The sequence below is a fragment of the Acanthochromis polyacanthus genome, chromosome 3 (assembly GCF_021347895.1).
Source record: "Acanthochromis polyacanthus isolate Apoly-LR-REF ecotype Palm Island chromosome 3, KAUST_Apoly_ChrSc, whole genome shotgun sequence".
NCBI lineage: Eukaryota > Metazoa > Chordata > Actinopteri > Pomacentridae > Acanthochromis > Acanthochromis polyacanthus.
Genome location: NC_067115.1, coordinates 7711440 through 7739402, shown reverse-complemented (window position 1 = coordinate 7739402; position 27963 = coordinate 7711440). Strand labels below are relative to the sequence as shown.

At 40.8% G+C, this 27963-nt stretch overlaps 1 protein-coding gene across 1 annotated transcript in view; it reads left to right on the top strand.

Moving 5' to 3' along the window:
• LOC110963291 (SH3 and PX domain-containing protein 2A-like) overlaps positions 1-27963 on the top strand; it is a 132390-nt gene that overhangs the window by 79297 nt on the left and 25130 nt on the right. The window contains 2 exon segments of the mRNA XM_051945512.1: positions 40-84; positions 6420-6548. Of these exon segments, the coding sequence (XP_051801472.1) occupies positions 40-84; positions 6420-6548 (174 nt within the window).

Sequence of the window (27963 nt, the reverse complement as noted above, 5' to 3'; positions counted from 1 at the left end):
TGCTTCTTCTTCCCTTCCTCCTCTCCTTTCTGTCTGCAGTGTGGATGTACGGCTTTACAGACAGCCCGAGGAAAGAGGCCTCAGGTAGCCTTGTGTGTCTATGTCAACATGTTGAATATGCAACACGCCAGCTGCATCCCTCCTTTTGGTGTTTTTTTTTTTTTTTGTAGTTTATTTCTTTTCACACTTCGGCTTGCTCTCGACATCTGCTTTGCATGCAGCCTGTCTTCCTTCAAACCATCTGCTCAGATTCAGCTTCTCCACTCTCTCTGCTGTCCATCTATCCATCTCTGGTCAAAACGTGGACTTTGTTACACCCTATTTAAGGCACTCAAAGTATCCCACAAAGCACTGGAAAAAGTAGTGTATAGCCAATGATCACTAACCATTATTAACTAGGCTTCTTCATTAGTAGTGACTACTGTACCTGAATATGAATAATAGAAACAGTAATGATGACATTTGAGCATCATGTGACACTGCAATACTTTTCTGTTTACTGTGAGATCAGTTGACTCAAATCCTTAAATTCATCTCCTGCAGTTACGTCTGCTTCTCTTTTTTTAATGTTATTTTTTGGCCTTTTTGCGTTTATTATAGTGCACAGTGAAGAGAGAGAGAGGACAGGGTTGGTCTCGAACCCATGACTGCACTGTCGGGGACTACAGCCCCCATTTATGGGTCGCCTGCTTCCATGTTTTGTTAATCTTTTTCTATTCAGTCACTTTTATTTCCCACTAAGATCCATATTTTAAGCAAAACTACTGCTTAATTGTTTTCCAGGCTCTGTTTTAGGTTAATCTGTGGCTGCATCCATTTAGCGTAGCCTTAGCCACTGTGAAAGCAGCTAATGTCCTCAGTTGTGTTGATGGCTGTGCTTCTTCTTCAGTTTTTGGAGGTTGTGTCTCTGCAGACTATCAGTTGTCTTTCTGTCAGGGAGAACAGAGTCTTAAAGTAAATCTGACTTGATGAAGATATGACAACACTTTATATAGTGTGAGCTGTAGGCTAAAAGCCACAGCTAATGTCTTAGCAATAGCCATAGCCTAGTGCTAACAGTAGAATAAGTTCCTACTACACAACTTGTTGACACCTACAAGGGAAATATTGGGTCTTTCTGTGTAACATTAGGACTGCTGTGACAACACTGCTGTGTTTACTCCATCTTCAGCATTGTCTGCTGCCTCACCTTCAAACTACAGGTAGATGGATCGATGCAAATATTGATAATGCTCATACCAGCGTTGGGTATTGATATTATATTATATTGATATAAAAATGTGCTCTGCTCTTAAAAGACGTAGTGCGCTTATCTGCGCTGTTTTCTTCACTCACAGAAAACAACACCTTTGGATACAATCAGTCGCTTTTATTTTGGACTAATCTGAAAAGAGAACACTTTATCTCACTCCTTTCAAAATAGTTTTTGCTCTTATACTACTGAGCAGCATCTACGAAGTCTGCACTGTGAGGCGTTTAGGGAACATCGGTAAATGCATGTCTGTTGATAAGCAAATATTCAGCTGGTGAGGTGTTTCACCTGTAACCATGTGGGACCAGGTGGGCACAACCAACTGACAATGTCTGTCACACTTTTTTTTTTTATCGAAGACAATAACCACGGGGGAATTTTTTATTTTTTTTTAAAGATCATATTCAACTTTACAAAAGTAACTCTGTGCAAATAACTGTATGTAAAAATGCTTCTTAAAAGCATTTCCTTTTGCAGTGACAGAAGTATTGCATAAATATTGAGCAAACTGTCAAAAAATCAGCGAGGTTATCCCTCACATTGTGATTTCATCGGCAACCTAGATTCTTCCTCTTGACCCACAGAAAACCTACCCAGGAATTAGTCTGATTCTTAGATCCTACGAGCATTTACAACCCCATCTTCATTCCAGATCTGGACCATATGCAGTACCTAGCCTTTGTTCAGAACCTACTGACTACTGAAAAAGTTGGAGTATTGATATCGATAACAGTGATTCTGGCCCTGTATTTAATTGGTTTCGGATCGATACCAAATCTTGCAGTATCGCACAGCACTACTTCAAACACAACTCTGCTAATTCACCAGAGCTGCTCTGCTCAGCAAATACACTTTCTGTCTCTATGTGTAAACAGCAGTTGTGATTGACTGTTACTTATGACCTGTAACAGCCAGTCGGATAAAACTTAATTCAGACCACAAAGGGACAGCAGACAGAGCGAGTCCTGCTTAATAAGAGCCAGAGGTGGGCATTTCTTTATTCTGCATTAATCAGCCAATAAAAATAACAATACTAATAGTCTAAAAATACCAAATTTTTGGCATGAAATAATTGACTGGGCCCATAATCGGTCGATCCCTAATAGAGGGTAGGGAGTAAGCAATAAGTGCTTTTTTTTCCAGACATGAAGAGTTTGAGACTGAAGTAAGACGTCAAATCTGGTTGTTCACATTTATTTTGATCGCTGCCCATGGTCTCACTGAACTTTGGGTGCAAAGAAAGGACGAGTCAAGACAGTAGAAGAGACAGAATTACACATTTCTGCATTGCAAATAAACCTTCCAGCTTAGAACATTATCTCCTGCTGGTATAAGTGCACATTTTGACATCTGATGACTGTTTAGCTAATGTTGTTTGAACTGTAATTTAAACATACAGGAGATGTTTGAGTGGATGCTGGAGAAAAAACTCCCAACACGCCCATAATTTGAAATGTCTTGCAGTAAAACTATTGGAATATGAAAGGCAGAGCGTAACAGGTCTTTAGGATTCATGGTATTTCTCAGCAAGGCGTGGTTGCCATTACTGCAGCATAAAGCTGTTAAATAGCTGGATCTGTGCAGCTTTATGACCTCAGGCTGGCTTTGATGGCTTCCTGCACATAGGCTGCTTACGCCCTCCACAGTTTGTTCCTTTACTTTATTTCGCCTCCTAAAGACAGAAAGAAATACTCAGCCTCAACCCGGTAGGGAAGGAAGGTTATGAGCATTCCCTGGAGCTCCCTGCCAACAAGCAGAGATGCTTAATTGTGTTTTAAACACTGCGCAAATGCTTTAGCCTGCTTTTGATTTATCCAGCCTGCCTGAATGCATGAGTGTACCTGTTTTACTGCCATAAAGATAATACAAGTCCGCTGTTAAGATTAGTGCTGTAGTGCTCGTATTCTGCTCTTATCTTGTGTTTATTTCAGTATCAGGGGAGAAACGTTCTTGTGAGCTGCAGAGAAAACACTGAACTATACCTTGGTAAAGATTGATTTAAAGTCTCTGGGCCCTTTAAAGGCATGTTATCGTCATGAATTAGTGCAGAAATTAAAACATTCAACATACCTACACACTGAAAATAGAAAAAAATAAAACAGAAAGAGTCTTCAGATTTTGACTAAACTATCCATGTGGAACAATTCACCAAATGTAAGCCAAAAACCCTGACATTTCATCAAAGTCACTTTATTCTACATTTTGCATGCAAAAATTAAAATCAAAAAGTTCTGCTGTCCTCTGTTCAATTAAAAATCCATGAAAGACTCAGCAGCAACAAAAAAATCATGCAACAGAGAGTTTTCATATTGAACTGCAGGCAGTGTTTCCACAGAGCAGAGACGACAAGAGCGACTGAGAAGAAAACATACTGAATCTATAAAGTAAATGCAGCATGGCTCAAAACGGTAAACAGAGGAGCAACTTGTTGGAAGATACATTCAACATGGTGAAACAAATGGAGTTGATGTGCAGAGCAGAGTGGAAAAACGGAGCATATCCAGAGGCTGTTGGTTGTGTAAAGCTCAGGAAATAGAAAAACACAAGGCATGCACAGCGACACTAAAATCCAGTCTCTAATGCTACAAAAAGGCAAAGTGGCTGTATGCAGGGAATTTACTTTGTCAGATGCAGCCATGGAGACTGAGAGATTTCAGTTTACTTACTGCTTTGTCTCAGCTGCAGTAATTATTGCATCCCTACTGCTTTTCCCTTTATGTTTGAGAACTTAATTTTTGCTTTTTACACGTAGCATGCAGCCAAACTGTGTCTTAAGTCTGCAGCTAGCCAGGTGACGCCTAACTTCATACAACCAACTCAGCAGGATCATCTGTCCTCTGCATGTTCTCTGGTTTGACCATCTTTCCTTCCTGTGTGTTAATCACATCCAATAATAGTTCCCACAAAAATACCTCAGAGGTCTTCCGCTGAGTCTGCTGCTGCAAACGGAGATCCAAAATGTTCTAAAAACACACTTGGAAGAAATGCTTCTTCCATTAGATTTTTGGAAATTCCACATTGACCATCAACAGATGAGCGTCAAAACAGAGGTTGATGCGTGTTCTTGTTTTATCACAGTTGTTTGGCCACATAGCATCTATTTACTTACTGCATTAAAGAGCCCATATCCTGTGTAGGATCTACTGCAATATGTGTACATGCTTTAATAATTAAAGTACACAATTTTTCTCATACTTGCAGCAGCATCTCTTTTATCTGAAATGCTTCATTTTAGCTTCTGTTTCTTTAAAGCTCCCCTCCAAAAAAAAAAAAAAACAACATAAAACAAAAAAGCAGTGAACTCTGATTGGTCAGCTGATCTGACCAAAGCAAGGTGTAGTTAGTAACTCCAGATCTCTGAAAGTGTGTGGACAGACTAGTGCTATCAGAAAACAGAGGAATTATATCAATAATTATTATAGTTCGCCTCTCTTTGCACATGATTCAAATGAAAATGCGCTTTTTGCTTTTCATGCTGTTAAAATCTTGCATAGCACTGAAAAAGCACTGCTTTTACCCCTGTTTTAAATAAAACACAGCTTTTCACACTATCAAAAGCTGAAAAATGCCATTTTTTTTGCGACTTTCTAGTTGAACACCTCTTTCTACAGCATCAAAAACTGGCTTAGCGCTGCTTTTTATGCCACCAAAAGCTCAAAATGTGGTGTGTTTTACAGTGCTCTAATCACAATGGCACTTTTAACACTTCTAAAAGCTGGCAGAACACTGCTTTTACACCACCAAAACACAAGACATATCGCTTTTTACGGCGCTGTCATTACAACAGTGCTTTTTAGACTGTCAAAAGCCAAGAGAAGGACACTTTTTCAGTGCTTTGGCTACAATGCTGCTTTTTACATATTCAAATGCTGCCTAAATGTAGCTTTTCACTGCACTAAAATCCAAAAAAAACTTCTGCTTTTTCTGGAATTTTGATCAGAGCACTGCTTTTCATGCCACCAAATCCCCCCCAAAAAGCTGAGCTTTCCTTGTAATATTTTGGCAGCATAAAAAGAAGCATTTTATATCAAATTAAATGCAAACAGAAGAAAATTATGGCACTTTCTGCTTTTCATAGAGATAAATGTGAACTGAAAGGAAGCTGCTCATCATTTGTTTGAAGACCAAAGTAGTTTGTAGTCAGGAGTTATGTAAATGGTGACACAGTTAAGTGACAAAAGAAAAGTCTGGACTTGAAATGAGGTGTTTCAGTTAAGTAAGGAGCAGTTTTCTGGAAAGAAGAACTCATTTAACATGGAATTTTTACGTTTGTAGAATTTTTCTGTACACAACAAGGCAGCAGTATTAAACACTGAAAGGAAGAAACCTAAAAAAACAGAATCTGGGCTCTTTAATGTTCTGTTTCTGATCACCGGCTGATTCATTGTGATCAGAAACTGTTGCACAGCCCAGGATGGGAGGCATTTTTCTGCCGAAAGTTCCTCTGAATGTGGTTCGTCTCTGTGGCCAAACAAGCCTCTCAGGTCAGATGTGCAGCACATGAGTGAATGAACTCACTGCTGGCATGTAAGAGGTTAAACATTAGAGGGAAAACAGAGTGGCCTAACCCCAACTCCTTCTTCTTTTGTTTCACATAAACATGGACCCAGCCTCCTTCTCTGCTCCTCTCTGCAGTCCACTCATATGTTTCTATTTAAGGCCAGCAGTGCCGACTACCATGATTGGTGTGTTCGCCGCCCCCCCGACTCTCCGTCCAACGACTGGGGAGGGGAGGCCTTTCCTCTCAACCGCACTGTTGATTTTCCACAGGGAAACTTCACCATTCTTCCACTCATTCGCTCTCAGACCGTTAGCAGCTCCACTTTCTTTCCCCCCGCCTGTCTTTTCCTGCTTTAACCTCGGTCATGGATCCTCTGTAGGAGCGACATGCAGCCGCTGCAAATGCTTACCCTTCCTCTGTTTTGATGCTCCTCAGTCGAGGTCGAAGCAGCTATATGGCCAGACGTTTGGGACTATGCAGCCAAGTCGTGAGGTCGCGTTCTGATTGGTCGGGGAGGCACGGTGGCGGCGGCGGCAGGGCGCGGGGGTTGGCCGATGGCGGCGTCCCGGGTGCACAGCAGCGGCAGCAGCAGTGTGGTTGGGTGCAGCGGGCGCTCACGGGGCGCCACGGCAGGCAGGTGGCTCACGGCCTGTTTCTTCCCCTCAGGGATCGACAGTTCGGAGCCCATGGTGCTGGAGCAGTATGTGGCCGTGGCCAACTACGAGAGGCAGGAGAACTCGGAGATCAGCCTCAAGGCCGGCGAGACTGTGGACGTGATCGAGAAGAGCGAGAGTGGTGAGTTTACAAGCAATTTTTACTTTCAAATGTTGCAAAGTACCTTAAAAAATGTGGCATCTTCCATTAGCTGGTTGACATCTAGTTTGTTTCTTGCTCTCAATGCCTCTCTGACCACCATCTCCTCAGTTTATTACCTTTTTTTCCAACCTCTTTGTATGTACTCACTCCTAATCTCCCCGCTGGGGGTTCGGCACCACTTGGAGGTGCAGCTCGGCTCGCAAAAGTCAGTCAGTGTTGTGGCAACATGAGGTAAAATGTGGGGAAATTGAGGATAGCAACAACCAGCTCGATAGTGTTCTGCATCATCAGTCCCAATTTTCACCACTCTTGTTGAAATTCTGTTTAGCAAAACCCCAGAGCTGGATCTCATTTTCTGACAGCCAGCAGCTTGCACAACTCAACAGAGCTCAGCAGAAAGTCTGGCACAAACACACCACAAGTCGCTGCCGTTATCTTCAGCCTGATTCTCTCTGAGTTTATCTCAACTCGAGCATCTTTGACTGATTATGCGCCTTAATGAGTCAGTTGTAACCAGCTTCTTGAGTTCATTTCCTGATTCGACCCCCGTCAGCAGAAATGAGATAATTAGAAAGGGAGCTTTGGGATATGATTTCTTTTGTGATGTGGCTCTCGGTCGATCGTGGACGTCTTCATTTCCTCTCTGCTTTTTTTTGAAGTTTGGAAATGTCAAGCGCTCCCGTCAGCTCTCAGACTCGAGTCTTCTCGCTCGACTTTGATTGCTGGGAGTCTTTGGTGCTAAGGGCTTGCATCATTGAGTGTTTTGTTTGATGAATATTCATGTGTGTGCCCGAGCTGCGCTGTAATCTCCCTCTGTGATCCCCGTTTCTTCATATCCGGCCTGACAGCATCTGCTCTCCAGGCCTCCGTCTGAAGGCTCCGTTCTGAACATTTAATATTGATTGAAGCACTTAGAAGTCGTGTGAGCAGTTTCTCTGGAAGCGAGTGCTGCCGTCATCTGAAGTGGAACAGCCGTGACGGTGAGGATGGTGATGATGATGACATCACCTGGACGTGATGCCAAGACAAACACATCTGAGTGCTCGTATAATATCCCACAACCCCCCTTTATTCTGCTTTAAAGGCTTCGCTGCAGCCTCCTGCTCTGTGCACCTTTTATTCCTTAAGTTTTCTGACAGTCCGGCTGTTAATTAGACTGTATTTTCTGTGCCTGGATGTCTTTTAATCCTCTCCAGGAAGTTTTGAAGCGTATCAGATTGTTTTCTCTCCACACGTTGAGCACAGATGCTGCCGTACATTAAAGAAACTGTTATTTGTTCCAACTGGTTTTTTTTTATGCGTCTGCAGACTTGACCTGACATAATTATGGGTTCAGCGGCAGAGTCGGATGTTGTTTTTTTTGCCCCTGTGAGAAGTTATTGGTCTTACGAGTCAAGCCTCGGCTGCTCCACTGTACAGCATCAATAAGCCGGTTAAACCCTGCGATCAGTGTGTGTGCAGGCCACTTTGTGTGGGCGTTTTTTGTTGTAGATTTCAGTAGCTACTATCTAGTAAAGTGAGATTTATGCTGCGATTCAGCGGTGGGGGCCGGTCGGATTCAGGCCTCGTCTGGGACACTGTCCTGGTTTTCTCCCTGTGGTCCCTCCTCGGACATGGGAACCGTGAGCGTCTGGAGAGAGGAATGCCCCAGCTGGAGAAAATAAATCTGCATATGTGACCAGTTAAATTATATGATGTGTTGGACTGAGAGGAGGCGGCGATGTGAAGGAAACAGAGAGGAAAAGGTCAGCGTGGTTAATAAGCCACAGACCTGTTGGACTGATCGAAATTCTGATCTCTCCTGGTAGACACAGAAGGTTAAGGTGCAGGTTTTTAAAGGCATATTTACTTGTTTTTTTTCTGTGATTGACAATTTACCAGAGGAGCTCTTACTGTCAAACCCATTCCTGAGACAAAAATGATGTAAACTTACTCTGACAGTTCTGTGTTGTTGTCTGTTTGGTCTATATAAATATCACAGCTCTAGATGTTAATATGAAGATAGATAAACTGATAAATGGAATGAAGAGTGTAAACAGTATGAACAATATATGATAAATGCAGTAAATGCACAGTATAAACTGAACAAACATACAGCTACATTTTCAGGTTATTTTTCCAATGTTGTTCGCAGCTTTTTTTGGTGTGTGACACCAATTAAAGATGTATGTCAGAGATGTTCCCAGTTGCATTCACAAACAAACGATGATTATTAAAAGGTGCCACAATTAACATACATTTATAGGACAGAACTTTGTTTTTCCCCCTCCCTTAATCATCCCACAACCCTCTTCGATTTATCTTCGTCTTCGAACTCTATTGTGGAAACCTCTAACCTTAAATACCCCCAAATGTTTCCTGGTTGCAGTAGTGCAGATACTCGGAGTATGTAGATGGCGGATTACCAGAATGATTCTTTAATAATTCTCTTGGTGGAAATTCAATATATTTGACAGCTCACACATGCTGCATTCAAGAAAGATAAGGAGGCCAAATGTACAAAAGAACATGCAATGAATGTTCAAATCGTGCTGGTCGAAGAAATAAGGTGCTGACAAATCCAATAAAGGTGCAAAATTGTTCGTATTTCCAATAAATAAAGGGCATTAAGAAATCTAAGCACAGTGTAAAAATAGAACTAATAAGCATATAGGAATGTGTCTGTAAAATACGTTCTTCAAGCGGACAAGGAAGTGCAAGAATAAGACCAAAAATGCATCTGTGTTGTCCCCACTGGTCCGTATTAGGGAACATAGTCCCAGTTTAAGCATTTACATTATAATGTTCACCATTTTAGCATGTGCAGTGCAGCTGAGGTAGCCTAGCCGCGCTAGACCCATGCTCTGAAGACGACTCTCAACGACTGTTGTCGTTTTTGTTGTCAACCCTGGCAGAGAATTAAATTCGTTGCTGTGGGTTGTCTAGCACGGCTAGGCTAGTTGTTTCCGGTTGTTTCTGTCAGAATTGTCGCGCCTCTGTCGTCACTTAGTTACGCCCGCCTTCTGACTCTCCACCTCATGGTGATTGGTCCGGCCAGTTTTAGGAGCATCCAACCTCGAGCCTTATGGAGGGTAACTAGACCCACCCTGGCAGAGAATTAAATTCGTTGCCGTGGGTTGTCTAGCGCGGCTAGGCTACAGCTGAGGCTGATTAGAATGAGAATGTGAGGAGGACTCTAGTGTCCAGGTCAACTGTTCATCCAAATTCTTCTCTGGAGGTTTTACGTTGTTCATTGCACGACTTTAACTGGTTAGTTGGTGGTTCGATACGCTCCTATCCAACCGAGTTGTCTTCTCAGTGTAACTTGTGTTACTTTCATGACGGAAAAAAGCACCACATGTGCAGCCTTCCAGAAATAGACTACCTGAGAACACTAGAGGGTTTTCACAACTTTAAACTATCCCAGCATAACTAACTTAACAGTTACTGAACAAAGTTGACTCCAAACTAACTAACACCCTGTTGAAGAAGTTGCTACGTTTCTGCATTTTGTTCAAAAAGTCAAGTGTTGGTAAACTTTACAGTTTGTGCATCACAGCTCAACAACCAACATGTAGATCATCTAAAAGCAGCAGCTAACTTGTCTGTGTTTTATTCCTCAATAGTTCTTGTGCTGTGTCACCAGTTGACATATTTTTGGAAATCATATGAGTATGATCAGCTCTTATCATTTCAGAATAAAATAACCAGGTTACAATGATTTAATATCCTGTAAAAATTAGCTTTATACAGTTAGAATTCATTTTGACTGCAGGTAGAGTCCCTCAGTGCTCTGTGGAACATTTAGTTCACCTACAGACCTAGGGCTGAGTACCGAACTTCGGTTCTTTAATGGCACCGACCGAAATGTTTCGGTACTAAGGAGTATCGAAATAAGCCTCGTCTTTCGGTTCCATGTTCCGGTACTTATCACGTGATTATGATAAAGCAAACCTGTGATTGGCTGTAACATTACACGTGATTGCGGCAAGCCGGAAAAAAGCATGCTGCCCGTTCACAGACAGGTTTCACGTTAAGTACATTGAATTTACTGCAGTTGTTTAGCATGTCGTCGAAGTGGGAAAAGATGCCTCTGAGGTCTAAAACGTGGCTCTACTTTTGTAAAATGGACGCTGTAACAGGAGAACCTGTCTGCGGCTCTGCTCAGCACAATAACCACGGCAGTTCGGCCAATGCAGACAAAGTCTTTTATTCACCACACCGTCTCAATGTAAATAAAACAGTCTCTCTTCCTTGCCCGGCGCTACACCGGACCTCGTCCGGTAAACAGTCTCAACGTCCGCCGGTTCTCCTCCGGTAAACAGTCTCAGCGTCAGCCGGATCTCCACAGGATCTCGTTCGATAAGCTGCCCGCTCCACCGGACCTCGTCCTGTCCGCTGTCCTCCACTCGTCCGTTCCCCCGTCCTCTCTGTCCGTCTGTCTTTTGTCCTCTGCTTCAGTCTGTTACTGCCGAGAGAATCAGGTGAGTCTAATTGGTGCCAGCTGCGCTAATTAACCTGACGCTGGTTCCACACACTCTCCTCCACACCTCTCCCCTCTGCAGCGGAGCTCTCCCACGCCCATCGCCACAGACGCCAATAGTGCGCGGTGCAGTATATGCCAAAGCGGGTGGTAAACTCCATCTAAGGCTAAATACCGGCACGAGACCGATAGTCGACAAGTACCTTAAGGGAAAGTTGACAAGAACTTTGAAGAGAGAGTTCAAGAGGGTGTGAAACCGTTAAGAGGTAAACGGGTGGGGTCCGCGCAGTCCGCCCGGGAGATTCAACTCGGCGGGCCAGGGGCGGCCGCTCGGTGCGGGAGGATCCCCTCGCGGGACCTCTCACCGGGTGCGGGCCGTCCCCCGCCTGGCGCATTTCCTCCGCGGCGGTGCGCCGCGACCGGCTCCGGGTCGGCCAGGAAGGGTCCGGGGCCGAAGGTGGCTCAGAATGTACTGAACTGTACATTGCTTGCAAATGTTCTTTTGCACTGGAAATCACTGGAAAATTAAACTCAAGATGTGAAAAGTAATGTGTAATGCAATTTTCATTCTGTTAGAGTATATATTGTAAAACTGGTATCGAAAAAAGTATCGTTTAGGAACCGGTATCGAAGTGAAGGTATCGGAATTGGTACCGGTATCGAAACTTTTAGATTGATACCCAGCCCTATACAGACCTGCAGTCAGTCCATTAGTTGAAGAATAGGTTTGATTTCAGCTGACCAAGGTTTTGTTTGGTTGCCCACAGCCCTACTGTTACTGTTGTCCATATTAAGCCATAAACCGAAGTCTTCAAATCAGAGAATCAAGGAAAATTCAGTCCTAAAGTCAAATATAGAATCAATCAGTCATATTTTGCGCCACTCCGTCATGTAGACGTTGAGATGTTCCACCGCACAGTTTAGCACAGTGGTGCTAAAAGAAAGATCAAAGGATCACCACAGAATTTAGGATTCATCCCCCGGGGACTCCAATGTTTGGACGTTTCATTTAAAACCACAGATGTCAACCTCATGGTGGCGCTAGAGGAACATTTGTAACCCTCTGAGCTCCAAGTTGTCACGTTTTTCTTCACTGCAGGCTCATTTTTCACTGCAGTATAAAGTCCTGCACCTCTCTGGCAACAGAACAACCACGTAGAATAAGAGAAAACTAGTCAGGAATGTCTTCTGTATAGAGTGACAAAAAACAAATGTTGAATTTCTTGATCATTTGTTTTTACAGATATCTGGGCAGTATGGTGCACTTAAAATGCCATAAGTTAGATAAAAAGAAAAGCAAACATTGAATTTCTTTGAATATTCAAAGAACAACTGGAATCCACATGTACAACATTTTTCCAAGTGCCCACAGCTGTTACAAACACTGAAAAATGGGAGCGCTTCACATCATAGATATTTTACCAAATATGTTCATATACTTTCCTCCTATCTGCTCTGGGCAAACACAGAAAAGTCTCACAATTTTTGTTACGTAACTTTTTTTTTTTTTTTTTGCAAATGAGTCATGAATAGCTTTACAGTTACAGAAAAGAGTCCCTTTTTTTTATTTTATTTTTTTTACAAAATCTGTTTACTGCAAACATTTTGTTTTTGAATTTCTAAACGAGATGTGCAATATAATAAGTTGATTTAATTTAAGCTGAAATTTGGATACATTTCCTGACAGGTGAGTAGGTTGAGGACTGTAATAAAGTTGAAAATCTGCAATTTTTTCAGTTTTCACAGTTTCTGGTTCTAATAAATGATAAAATGTTGATTTCTTTTTCAAAATAATAAGCCTTTCAAACAACGCTTCAGGTTAAAGGATCACTAAAGTCCTTATAATTCATCTCACACATCTGGCAGGTGCATAAAGTTAAAATCCATCCTGTCTAAATAAACAGGGGCAGGCATTTGTGAGTCCACAGGTTGATTGCTTTTTGGTTGCGTTATTGTTGGGTCTGTTGGAGTCTATTTCTGATCAGCTCTCTGTTGCACAGACCAGCTTTAAACAAAGTTTGTTCTGGATCAGGTCTTTTACTGTCAGCATGGGTTGGAATAGGTGAACAAACTCAGCCAAAAGTCTGTACATTAAATTTAGTGTTTGGCTTGTTGTAGCACAGTTTTTGTTTTTAATGTTGGACTCAGCAGTGATTTGATGCAGGCTGCGACTCCTTTTATCTTTTTTTTTGTTTCTGTTTTCTCTTTATAATGTTACAAAAGAAAAAAAAAACTTGATCGTACCGATGTTTTTCCCTTCCTTTTGCTTTCTGATATCCTCTCAGAGAATGAACTGTAAATTCAGGCGACTCTCCTTCCATTTTGCAGCCACAGTGACAGAAAGGAGAAAATATATGTGGGGGGAAAAAATCCATTTTTTTTACTTGTTTCATCAGCCGAGACTAATGGATCCTGCAGGAGGACGTCGACTCTAAACTGCAAACGGGATCCTTTGGGTTAGTGTGCCGCACCGAGCCACACCGCCAGCCGGAGAAGACATTTTCCCAAATATCTCGGCGCTCTCTCGCTGCCAAGTTTCAGGGGCATTTTGTCACAGTTGGTTTAAAGAGATTAGACAGACTTGCTCACTTCTCTGTGGACTTCACTCTGCACCTCATGCGTAGTTTGACCTCCCGCTGTGTTTCATGATAATCCTCTGTTTTGGAAAGTGGCAAGTTTTTCTGGACTTGGGTCGTAAATTGCTGTACATGAAACATTAAAGACATCTCTCAGTTATGTATCAGCTGCTAAAATGCTGTGGGGGAGGGAAGAGTCGATGCCAGCTTTGAGCTCTGACTGCAGTTTCCCACCACACCTTCCTCGGGGGATCTGCTGAGGCTGGTAGGGTTCAGTCGGGACCTTTCCAATAGCTTGTCGACCGGTTGCATGAGGACAAAACCTAAAATGTGGTGTCAGAACGCACTACAAGCTGCTGTTGGCTTAGGTTGAGCCTTAGCTCCAGGCTGTGAAATAATTACAGCATTTGCGTGATGCAGCGGCTGGAAAACGTCTTGAAATACGTCTAAATTCCAGCATTGATGAGTTAAGTTCTGCTGAAATCACCAGTATGTTGAACCGCCTGCTCCTTAAGGCTGTTTGGAAACTGTAGGCTGTGGGTTTTCATGTCTCTCTTGCAAGAATTTACAATTTTAAAAAAATACTAGGAGTGCTTCAATGAGAATACAGGAAAATATTGCTGGATTGAGCCATAAAAATGTGGTGTTTCCCTTTAAAAGCCTCGTCTGGAGGGAGCTTTAAAAGATTTTGCATAGAAGCTGGCTCAACATGGCCTCAGGCAGTCTAATGCAGGCGCTAATCAAGGGGTAGCTCTAAAGATGTTGTGGATCAGAAAAGGCTGCTTCGGACAGAGTTCACAGGGGAAGCTGGAGGCGAGAATTAGCAGCGACAGCCAGCATCTATCAGGCAGGAGGACTTGATCCAGGAGATGTTCTGATATCATTCACACAACACCTTAGCTTAGCCGCATTAGCTAACTTCACCCTCAGGCAGTGGAAAGAGTTTCAGTCACCTCTTAGATCAGGGTGTCAAACTGATTTTAGTTCACAGACCACATTCAGCCCAATTTGATCTCAAGTGACCAGTAAAATCACAGCATAATAACCTTCAAATAAACACAACTCCAGGTATTTCCTTTGTTTTAGTGCAAAAATGTTTACATTTAAGGAATTATCTTTTTTTTATAAAACAATAAGAACAGCCTGAAATTTCTTTAGAAAACTTAATTCAATTTCAACAACATTCTGCCTCAGTTTATCATTTACACATGATGACTTACAGTGTCTACAAAGTAACACAACATTTAGTTGCCGGTATCTGGAACTGAATGATATAGTGTTTTACTTTATGATCAAAATGACAAAAGTCAGACAAAAACAACAAAAACAAGGTAAACTATTACAAAAATGAGACACAAAATGACAATAAATGAGACAAACGACACGAAACAAACAAAAAAGAGACAACAAATTAGACGAAAAAGTTACAAAGCTACAAAACAATGGACTCGTGACAAAAATTAGACAAAAAAAATGACAAAAGCGAGAACAAAATAACAAAAAACAAATGAAAGACACAAACAAGACACAAAACGGTGAATAAAACAAAACACAGAATGACAAAAAGCAAAAGCAAGACAAAAAGGAAACACAAAGCACCAAAACCAGAAACAAAACGGAGACAAATGACAATAAAGGACAAATAACAACAAAAGCAAGACAAAATATGGCAAAAAATGAGACACAAAACAACAAAAGAACAATGAACAGTCTAGCATTTTACTTTGTAATCAAAACAAATTTCTGAGGTTTAGAATTTATTTTAAATTTACAGTTTTACAAATTTACAATACTTTATGTCTTCTTTGTACTTTGTACACTTTCTGGACCGGTTTTGGCCCGGGGGCCGTATGTTTGACACCCCCGTCTTAGATGAACTTTGGGTCATGGAGATGTTTGGTCACAGAATCAACTTCAGGTGCAAAACAGCAACAAACACAGAAAAGCAGAATAAACCTGACAGACTTTGCATTCCTGAGATGTGTGTCATCTTTAATCAGCATGATGAAGGTTTCAGCACACACCGTTTGTCAGAGCAGGATGTTAGAGCTGGAGCCTCCATGTGCAGAGTCTGTGCAGAGGTTTATCTGAGCGTGATGTTTAGTCAGCGCTGGTTATTGAAAGTCTCACTGCCAGATATCTGCTTTCACTGGTAACAAGTCAGGATCAGTAACAAAACCTCCATGTTTTATGGAAACTTCAAGCAGTAACATGAGCTTCTAACTGCGATGTAAGACTTCCGTCCGAGAGCATCAATAAAGAGCCCAAACGCTGAAGTCGACTCTGTCCTTCTAGGAAGAAAAGTGTTCGGAGCCTTCTCACGTTCCTCATATTAACTTTGAGGGAAGCTTTGAAATGTCTGCAAATGATCCTTTATCAAAAATCAGTCTGTCGAATGTACAACATTCACCTCCTGCACTGTAAAAAATAAAACAAATTAAAAAAAAGGAAAAGAAAAGTGAAAATCTGGCAGCAATATCCCATAAAAAGGATGTTAAAAAACAGTGGAATTCTGTAACGTTCAATTACAAAAAGACTGACAATTACAGCAAATATCTGTAAAATTGTGTTTTTCCCCCTTTAACTACATTACAACAATTTATTGGTTACACGATGTTAAATAACAAATAAATTAATTTGTAAACATACCGATTTATTTATGTTGACATTATTCATAATCTTGGCCTGTTTTTGTTGTTTTGTTGTTTTTTTTACAGTCATTGTGTAAATTTAATACTTTCTGTTACCATTTTTAAATCTTTTCCTTTTTTCTTACAGTCTACACATATATTACTTTTTTCTCAGATTTTCTGTAATTGAACAAAACAGAGAAAATCTGTAGTCATTTTTGAATTTTTATTGTATACAATTTTTCTTTCAACAAATTGCCAATATATGTAAAATTATATGTTTCACTGATTTAAATAAAGTTTTTAACTCAAATTTAACAAAGCAGAAAAAATGTAAAATAATAGCAAATTAAAAAAATTAAAACCGTTTTTTAAAAACTGGAGCTGCAGCTGAGGATTTTTTCATTGTCCGTTATTCTGTCAATTCTTTTCTCGATTAATCGATTCGTTCTTTGATATATAAGACGTCCTGAAATGTCTTGTTTTGTCTACAGACAAAGATTTTCAGATCACTGTCATAAAGGAGAAAACAAGAAAATGTACACATTTCCAATGTCTTTTTCTTAAAATAAACTGCTGGTATCGAATAATCAATTATCCAAATAGGTGACGATTAAGCTAATAGCTGACAACTAGTCGATTAATCGTAGTGAAGCTGAACTTTTAGCTTGTTGGTGGGGCACAGTGTCTCTGGCAGTGGAGTCATGAATGTGTTTTTTTTCCCCTTGAGAAGCCTGAAAGCTTAAAATAACTCCTCATGGACTTGTGCCTGAGATGATGGGATGTGGGATTTATTAAAGCTAAAGTTAAATTTCAGATCCATACGTTTAATTGCTGCATCCATCATGTCCAGCAGGATGTTTTTAGATGATGATGATGATGAAGATCTGGGTGACAGAAGCATTGTTGCACATTAATCCCACTAATGAAGCTGCTGCTGGCAGATTAATGCCATGCAATGAGCCTGATTTCACAGCTCTTTTAAGGCGGCAACAACTGATGTGCTCCTGTTTTCTGGGTTTTCTTCGATTCTCGCCTCCTGCTCACTCTGCAGAAACATAAGCAGGCAGGTCAATATGCTGCGTTTAAGAGATCTGCTCCTAATTAGCAGCTGAGGGGTTGAAAGAGGAGCGACGGTCACCTTGTCAGTAACCCTTAAATACAGAATGTTGGGTTTTTACTGAATGTGACCAGAGCCAACGCATTCTGAAAGTCATTTTGATTAAATATCATGACTTTAAGATACAATTTGGTTAATTTTCCCGACAGATATTTTGGTGATTTAAGACAGCATGCCTTTTGAAAACTTTGTCAGGTTTTGATGTTCAAATTATAGATTAATCGTACATTTCTTTTGTATGTGTTCGTATACATGTGCCGTAACCGATGCTAAATTTTAGGGGCTTCAGATAAACCAACAAAGATAAGGCTGAGAAACATAAACACAGTCTCTGAATTTTTGCGATGTGGCTGTTGGTCACAGCTCAGTCACTAACGGCTTCTCAGTTACGCCAAAAAAAAGCAGAATTCTTTGTAGAACCTGGTCACTTTAAATGGTATATTTTTGACCAAAAAAAAAATTTACATGTAGAATATCATGATTTCAATAAAAGATTTGGTTGTTTTCCTGATGAAACTGAGAGTAGCATGATCAGATTAGTTCAAGGACTGCCGGACAATCGAAAATCCGATGATTCTTTCCATTTTTACATGGTCAGAAGTGACAATATCCTTGTGGGTAACACCTGAATATCACTGAGAATGAGGGGAAAATGTTGCGTTTGGGCTTTTAATCTTTCCCCCTTCGCTTGCTGCCGTCTTTCTCACCTCTCCCTCGTGTGTTTCGCTCTTTACTTCCACCGTCTCTCCACGGCGGTCAAAGATAAGCTCGCTCTACTCGGTTACAGTGCCGCTGTGTTCGCCGTGACCTCAGCTTTCCCTCTGTGGCAGAAAGCAGGCAATTATTGCCTGCCAAGACATGGTGTAGCTAGAAACTCCAATTAGAGCTCAGTGCTGTAAGAAATGCCAATTACAGCCGCAGCGCTGTCTTACATATTCATATTTTGTGCTGTGTGTGTGCAGAAAGGCGGGAGACGGCGGGTGTTGCTGTGTAACCTCTCTGAATATTAGTCATTAGCTGCTGAGCGCCTCATAAATCCTCCAGAACAGGCGGCTCTGTTATGTCAGACAAACTAACGGCAGCGTGTAAATCAATTCAGGAAATAAAAAACGAACACAGCAGCCACCGGACCGGTTCTATTTTCGGAGCAGAAAGTAGGTTCCACTTCGGCGAGCACCTGGACAATAAAAAGAGCCGATTCCTCGGAGGAAATGAGCTCTCCTGTTCTGATCGTGTCCAACAGCGACGATGTTACAGCCGAAGCTCTGAGGTTTGTTTCACTCATCAGCGTGACTCGGACTGGACTCGGCCACCAATAATGGGCCTGATGGATCCAGCCGGTTATAACAACGGTCCGCCCCTGCGTTCTGCTGGATGTGACCCTCATTACCTGGTCTCCTTCGATTTGCCGGCTTCATTTTCACAGCTGCCAAACCCGCCCTCAACGATGGCTGGCTTTAGCCAACTTCAGATGAAAGCTCTCCAAATTTTTGACTGTCGGCCACAGCTGAGTCACTAATGGCTTCTTGCTTTCACCAAAGAGTGCAGAATTTTTTTATTTTTAACTGAATCTCAGCACAACCATAGCTGGAAATAGAGAGACATACTGCAGATATTAAACTACTGACATATTTAACTTGTTTTCGTGCTTGTGTCCTCTCTGTTCTACATAACCACAACATACAGTTCACCTGAAAAGTCTTTGAATTGTTCTCACATGACTGCTTTTTGCAGTTTAGTAGTTCATAGCTTCATGGCTGCACTGTGGAGCGAAAATTTTTTAGTTCATTTGTTCATTTTGTCTTTTTTTTTTTTTTTTTACTTTAGATTAGCCTTACTTTTAAACCGACAATTAAATAAAGAAAGTCTGGTTTTATCTTGCTGACATGTTTCGACTTCATCTGCAGTGTTTTTCTTTTACTTAGTTGTCGGTTTAAAGGTTACACTATTCTAAAATTCTGTCATCTTGTCTCCTCTCTGCTCTGTGTCAACACAGTCTGCAGTTCGTCTGAAAAGCTCCTGAAGTTTTGTTGGGTGACTGTTGGTTGCACCCGAGTCTCTCAAAGCTTCTCAGCTGGACCATGCAGCATAGATTTATTTATTTTTTAACAGAATCTGGTCTCTGCAAACACTTTTTTAATAAAACGTCACAATTTTTAGCTTAGGTTTGGGTTTTTTTCTCCTGACAAAACCAAAAGTGACATGATTTGGTTAGTTCAAGGACTGTTGGAAAGCTGAAAATCTTTATATATTTTTTTAAACATTTTTTAGAAAAGAACAAAGTGTTTTGATTGCTGCTTCATGTATCAGTAAAACTCTGATTTGAGGAGCAGATTAATGAGTTACCAGGTGGCCCAACTCTGCGCACAAGTCTGGGATGAAGAATTTAAGTCTCTGATGAAGTGGTCAGAAAGCTTCAGAAAGTGTTTGTTGGATCACTGAATGCTGTCTAAAACCGTTCCTCACCCCAACACTGCATCCTCACATGAATTCTGCTCCACTTTTCAAACATGTCAGGAAGTCATGAAGGGGACAATAGTTCATAGTTCACCTCTTTGAGCACCGTTTGACAGTATTTCAGCAGCCACACCTTATCTGAAGTTCTCTGCCTATGCTGCGCCAAGTTATGCTTTGCTTTAATTGAGTCTGAGTAATTTTTCTCCATCTGGCTGCCAATCTTCAGTCCAGATCTCCTCCTACGAGACAGATTTTCTGTGAAAACTGTAATCTGTCTGCAGGCGTCTCACACATGTCAGGAGGTTCGGCCCACTTCTCTCAGATCTGCCACCCTGCCAACTGGCTGCCGAGTTTCTCTCTTTCTGCTTTACCGTCTCGTGCTCACATCTGCCCCTCCGTTGTGTTTGCAGCCTTTACTGCTTTGTGAGCGTGCATGTGTGCGTTGGAGGGTGGGCAGCCGCCGCTCTGGTCCTCATTTATCTGCTTTTACTGTGCCCACTTTCTCCAGAACTGGATTTATAGGGGAGCTGGGTCCTGTCAAAATGCACAACCATGTGCGCACACGATGGAAGCTTGGCATGTCTGAGAGGCTCCTCTGGACTTTGGGATGTTTTGTTTTGGTGTACATATGTGAAACCAAGCCATATATTTCTTCACTCATGCAGTTTTCTTTGGTTTTCTTGCTCAAAACATGTGAATAAACTTTAATTCTGGCATCAGCTTTGATTGTCAGCGCTGATAAAGTCTTTCATCAGTGAAGTACAACGGAGCCAGTTTTTGTTATTTAACAGAGCGGGGGAACCATTTTGAGCTTTTAATTCCCCACATTTGGACTTCTGCTGCTTTCATCATTCTGAGATGAATCAAAACTTTCATCACTGTGGTCAGTTTTTAATGAAGCAGTGTTGATGTAGTGTCTTGAACGCTTATCTTTTTGTTTTCTTTCAACATAAGTTATTAGCAGCAGTGTTGATCCACTTTGCTGTAGCTGCTGCCGGTAGAATTGGAAATGCAGCAGCTGCAGACTCACACTTGCCACTGTTGATGGCAAACAGTCGCCTCCATGAGCGCGGGAGATTTATTATTCTGTTTTTCAGCGGGATACCAGGTGGGATGAAGAGAGTTAAAGCTGAACTCTCCTCTGTACAGGTGGCTCCAATTCTTCTTTAGCTTTCTGAGTAGCTGCAATGAATCAGCCTAATGTATTTCATATGAGCTGAGCTGCTGCTGCTGCTGCTGCTCAGGCCTTTTCTAGAGCAGGTGAACAGAAAATACTTAAGAAAAAGAAAGCGCAAACTCTCCACTAAGAGAGTAAGATTCTTGAACAGCACACATACTAGATTAAAGCTGAACTCATGCCCTGATTGGCTGATGTTATGCATATACATTGTTATGTGCTTATATGAGATTTTTTTTTTCTTTTCAATGGAAAGTCTCTCTCAGTTCTGTCTGCAGCACATGTAGCAGAGCTCTGATGACAGCTGAGCAGATGGTGGTGCGGAGTCAAATGGTGTCTCCACTGTAAGCTGGGAGCCAGTTTGTGAAATTCAATCCTGGAAGGTTAATAAACAATGACCCCAGAATTTGCTGTTATACTGTACATATACCTCTAACATAATATGTTAAGTAGCCAGTGAAGATCTAGTATTGGCTGTGCTTTGCATACAAATTAAATTCATACTTAAATTCATCATTTAAACCTGTCATGAGTTCAGAAAGACGTCTTATCTTTTTAAAAAATAGGCCAAAATAGCACCATTTACCAGTGTAGAAAACTGTAAAAACAGAAAGAATTATTGGATTTACAACTTTCCGGCAGTCCTTGAACTACTCCCCTCTGACATGCTGTTCTGTTGGCAAACTCAAGTAGTGATATTTTAATAAAAATCACTTTATTCTACATGTCTAATTTTTTTGGGCCTTAATTATAAAGGACAGTGGAGAGAGAGAAAGAGACGGGAAACATGGGGAGAAGAGTCAAGCAAAGACATGCAATAAATGGCCTTGAGTCAAACTGGAACCCATGACCGGGACACCTTACATGTCTGATTTTTAAAAACTGTGAAACGTCAATAGTTTGCTCTAAATAGATTATGTAAAACCAAAAAAGTCTGTGCTCTATGCTACAGCTGAAAAGCCTTCAATATCTCCGCTACAACTATCAGTCACATCATGATAAAAAAACATGGACGCTTCGGCTTATCTGCAGACTGAGTTTACACAGAGTAGATAGAAGATGGATGTGAAATTAAATTAAAATGTAAACTGTAAAATATCTGTTCTATGTGGAGCCACCTGTGGGTGCTTGAAGAATATTGTGCTTGTAGATGGAAGTTTTTCAGTTTTTGTCAAATTAAATGAAGAAATAGTTTTCTCATCTTTTTATTATATTTATTTTATCATTTATGACATTATAACTGTCATCCTGCGCAGAAGACATTTCTGAGTTCTCACTCCTTCTTTATGGTTCTTCTGTTTCCAGGACTTTATATTGCTGTGAAAAATTAGTCCACTGAGAGTAAAATATGACGGGAACGAATTCAGAGAGTTAAAGCCGCTGTCTGGTCACTGCTCTGACCTGGCAGTCATCCAGCAGATGTGCAGGTTCGACAGCCTCCTCCTGAGTTTACAAGTCTGTGCACTGCTGGGATCCTTGTTCATTACAACATCAGGCCTCTTAAACCGCAAGCTGTGGTGTAAGATTTAATTAGCACCGTATAACTGCCATAACGTCAAATACAATTTCATATGAAACCTGCAGCCAAAGCAAAGCAGGCCCCTGAATCGATGCTGACGGCTCCAAGCTCTCCCAGGCTGCCCCGCAGGAGTCCAGCAGCGTCCACAGAAAGCCAGTGAGAGGAAGCTCCGGCTGGATGAGCGACACTGCAGCTCCTGTTCAGAACCTCCAACATGTCTCCAGGCCCTCAGGTTGAATCAACTCCTGTGCTCGCTGCCAGACGTGACCCGCTGTGGTGGAAGTTCAACGAGTTTCAGTGTGCTTCTGTGTTAAAGGAGGTGTTCTAATGGTGCATGTGAGCTGTCAGAGGCACGGCGGTGCAGGATTCAAGGAAGAAGCCGCATACTGGAGGCCGGACAGGCTCCTCTGCTGCATCTGTTCAGTGTCAGCCCAATAATCATGGTCTTGTGGGAAGAGCATTCAGTTCTCTGGGGTTGTTACCGTTAAAATAAACCGACAAAAACTGACTGAAAAAAAAAGTTTAATGAGTGTTTTCATTTTACAGATCATGCAAATTCTGTTTCCCCAGTGAGGGATCAATAAAGTTGATCTCTTTTTATCCTATCAAATTATATATATATATATATATAAATTGAGCTTTTGTTCATCAAACAGTGGGAACCTTAAATTAATCAGCAATACTTTTAATGATTAGGTCATCAAGCAAAACCAAATATTCACTGGTTCAACCCTATTAAATGTAAAGCTCAACTTATAAAATATTTGACATTATAAATAAATGTAACTGTGCTCTTAAAATGATTAATACATGAGGAATTCAGCAATAAATCATCAGAGTAGACCATGAAGTGAAATAAGTCAAGCAAATGTTACCAAATTAAATTTTTAAGCTGCTTGAATTTAAAGATCAACTTTTTTTCTTTGCTATACGTTTGACTTTTTGAATCAGGACCTGCTAAACATGTGACATTTTGTTTTGCTATTTTCTGACTAATAATATTAAATACAATGTGGCCAAATAATCATTCGTTTCTGTGATAAAAATGTTGAATATTACATAGCATTGTTATCCATTGCAGCCTGCGTTATTTATCATTAAATTAAACGGAAACACTGAATTTTTGTGTATTTATGCAAATTATTTTTTGCCTTTTATTATCATCCAAATACAGTTCTCTCAGAGCAAAACAAATATGAGAAATTGAGCATAAAATCATCAGAATAGACATTAAAGTAAAAATATTAAGCAAAAGATATCAAATATACACTCAGGCTGCTTAAATTAAAAAATGTATTTTTTTCTGTGCTTCCTGTTTGAATCTTTTTGCTCTTTTTTTATTGGATATTGACTATATAACCTTCTGTGGCATGTGCTGCTATTTTTTTAATTATTGCAGACCCGTGATAGTGAAAATATCGTGGCCAAATTCTGTAGTAGTTCCAGCACATAAAGTGTGAAATATGTAAATAGCAGGCCACAGAGAGCTGCATTAATTATTATTAAATAGCCTCTTTAACCTGCAGCACTTAGTGTGTATACAAATAAGTGTATTAATTGTGTTAATTCTACTATTAAGGCGAGTAGCATACGAGATATCATGCATTAAATCATTGAAACAGACATTACAATCCAAATATTCAAGCCTAAGAGTCCAAACATTCAATAGTTCTAGCTTGTTCTATGCAAAAATGAACTTTTCTTTCTTTTGTGTATGTTTTACTTTTTCTTAGGATATTATTTTGGGACTTTTTTTCTATTTTTAGATGCACATCCTCACCCTTGTCTTTCTTTCCTGTGACCGTGGATTATCTTTGCTTGTACTCTGACTTTGTTTCACAGTAGAAAACACATGTTCTGTTAGTCACCATTACTGTTACTTTCCCTCATGATACATCTCTGTGTTACAGGCATATTTTCCACATCATTCATCCTACATGTTCCTGCGAACGGTGTCATAAAAACAGGGCGTGATGGGTTGATTCAGTCGGGCCACATCAGAGCTCAGATCCATGTGGCTATTAAGTACGTTGGAGCTGCGATGACTTAACTGTTGGACACGTTTAGAGAAAGGAAAAAAAACAATTTGTTGCCATTTTTGTTCTGTTTCTCCACCCTTCTCCTTTACATTCTGTCACCTCTACTGTACTGAAATCAAGGAGGAACCAGTCTGAGTGCTTAAAACCACAGCGCTGACAATTTAAGTCGCTGGGATGGTGGTGAGATTTAGGGTGTGAACAGCAAACATATGGTACAGTGTTACAAAAATCCCACAAACATTGGATTTAAGCATTAGTGAAGCTGCAGCGGCTTCCTAAAGATGTTCTTCTTCACTGTTTGTGTCCTTTTAAAGTAAAACTGTGGCATATAATCTCACTTTTGTCTCAGATATTCAGCTGTGATGCCAGTTTATGCTGTGTTTTGTCTCGTATATTTGTTTTCGCCAGTTTTTAAGCCACATCTTCCTTCTTTTTTGGTGTTTTTCCAGCTCCTCTGACAGAAATACTGAAATCTGGGTTGGGTTGTCGATTTTTGTAAACACGATCGTCACTCAGTGACACATGCTAGCTGTCAAGACGTGATGGATGTAAACGCATCGGGGCTTTCGTTTGTTTTGGTCGCCAAACTGACATGTGTTTCTGCAATTGTGTCAAGTCAGCTCAGTTGGATGTTGTAACACAATAGCGTCGATGTGACCACAAAGTTTCTCATTAGTCAGTAGTACTTAGAGCGTGATGGCTCCACTACAGCTTGAGTTTAATTCAAATGTAAAGCAGCAGTCTGACATTATGCTGAGATTTAAGAGAGTGAAAACCTGCCAAACTTCCCCTAAACAAAAAGACTGGTCAGATTATGGTAGAGAAACACAGCATGATGTGATGGTGGAAGGTTCTAAACTAATCTGAGGAGTTATTTTGAAATTTTGGAAAGCAATAATGATTAAAAAAGTCGCAAAGATTCCCAGAACGTTTTGAGAGTCCCTAATGGCAGCAAACCACCTCGCTATGGCAGTTCTCTAAGCCATCTTTAGCCTTGCAAGCAGTGTCAAACAACTTACATATCCTAATTACTACTAGATTAAATGCAATACATTTTTGTACACACATTTGAGCTTCTTCCTTGACCTTTCCTCTAGCTGCTACATGAGTTTGACAGCTGAGGTTTGCTTGCTGACTGATGCAAAATATGAAACCATTTTCCAGACAGACACCTCAAATACATTACATTTGTTCAAAAAACTGCATTTCTGGCTTCAGCTTGTTCTTTCATGTTCTGTAGTTGATTAGGAACCTTGTTGTAAAGCCCTGGTCAGACTGTCTGAAATGCAGTGTTAGAGTGTCGGGTGTACTGTGGCTCCACAGGCTCCAGAATATGGAGAAAACCTTTTTTGTCTACATGCATGTCAGAAAATGTTTTGTAGATCAGCTGTAGTACCTGGTTGTTCCACCAGGTGGAGCCTCTTACTGTTTAATACTGTAGAGACCAGAGGAGGCGTCATACAAACTCCAAGCAGTTCATGTTAGCATTGTGAGGGTTTAACTAGCAGTGAGCACCATGACAAAGACTTCTGTGATGCTAAATGACAGCCAGAGCTAATGTGTTTAAAACAAGCAGGAAATAATGAAGTCAACATTCCAACCTCCCTGTTTGCACACGAAAAACACAGCTGCCTTTGTGGTGCATATTATGGTGAATTACATGATTAAAGCAGCAACGGGAGAAGTCCACTGTGGTCAGTTTGTGTTATCGATTAGTCCATTATGGACTGATAATGCTGCTTATTATTGATTTAGAAAACTATTTAAATTAGCACCCCTAGCATCCTGTTACAACAGCAACCAGAGTCACTGGGACTACAGGTAGTTCCTAAACGATAATCAGAATTATTTTGATCAACACTGAAATCAAGATTATTAATTACTTTTAGGGACAGAATATTTTTACTGGGAGCAGATCACATTGAGCTACATTTCTGCTAATGTACAAATATTTGCATTAAAATAAGGCTTGAAATAATCTTCACTGGAGTTTAGAGCATGTCCTTCAGGAGATGCTCTAAACTGTACCTTAAACTGCACCCAAAACGCCACACTCACTGACAATTAGTCATTGATAGAAACCACAATTTACAGACGTTCCCTAAACGCCTCTCTTACAGGCTACAGTAGAAGATATCTAGGGCTAGGCAACGGTGCAGAGAAGCCTCTGGTCTCCACTCAGTTACTGCACTGCAGAAATTTAGATCAAAAAGGTATTATTTCATCAAGGAATGCAGCGGAGTTATGCGACTACTGGCGTACGTTTGTCTTTCCATCTGTCTGTGTGCAACATTACTCAAAAACTGAATAACAGATTTGGATGAAATTTTCAGGGAAGGTCAGAAATGACACAAGGACCACCTCATTCAATTTTGGCAATGATGTGGCTTATAATCTGGATCCATGGATTTGTTAAAGATTTCTGTATTATTGTGAAATAGCATCACAGTGTCACTGTAACTGTGACAAGTCAACACTACATCAGGTGCCTGCTGACAATCACATGGTTGCAATTGTACTATAAATCAATCGGTGCGGATTTACGTGTTGGAAATCAAGCAATGACAGAGAAGCCTTGTTTTAAAATAGTGAAATAAGATATTATAAAGTCTGATCTATCCAGGCTACAACCAAAAGCAGTCAAATATGTTGGTTTAATTATGAGAAGCCAAAATAAAATGTTTTTTTATTATTATTTGATCGATTCTGTAGCCCTATAATGAACCATGACTTAAAGCACAGCCCCAGCAGCGTGGTTGCAAACTTATGTTATGGATTTGTCTGACTTGGACCCGTGTAGCTTGGTGCTGTTACAGAGATCTGGCCAGAGGAGCAGCAGTACAACTGAGTAATAGTGAAGAACGACGCAGCTTCTTTAAACCTCCTACAGGTCTTATCAGTTTCATCCTCAACAGCTGCAGTCCAGTCTCAGAGCTCCAGCACTTCTCTCTCTCCACTGTCTGCTTTAGCAATAAAGAGAACTTTGCAAGAAGGTGAAACTCTCTCAGCCCCCATGAGTCCCCCTCAGATGTCTACGTCACGCTGATACAGATCAGATCAGCATGTCAGATGTACAGTTTAACCACCGATGTACAGACGGCATCTGCAGGAGTTTCTGTTCTCACTCCGGCTCAGTCACATTTTACTGCAGTAGAGAGATGAGCAAAAATTAGGAGTAACTTCTACTGTGTGTACAAAATCAAGCAATTCTTACTGCCATCCTCCAGGCCTGAACCCAAAAAGTGTCTGTTTTTGATCACCATGGCTTCATTTTTCACTGCAATACAAAGTCATGCATCTTCATAGAAACAGAACAACCAGGACTAGAAGGACAGAGGACTAGGCACTTAAAGTAGTTGTTAGCTGATGCATTGGATTAATTTGATGCATTAGAAACCACGAAAAAAATCCCAC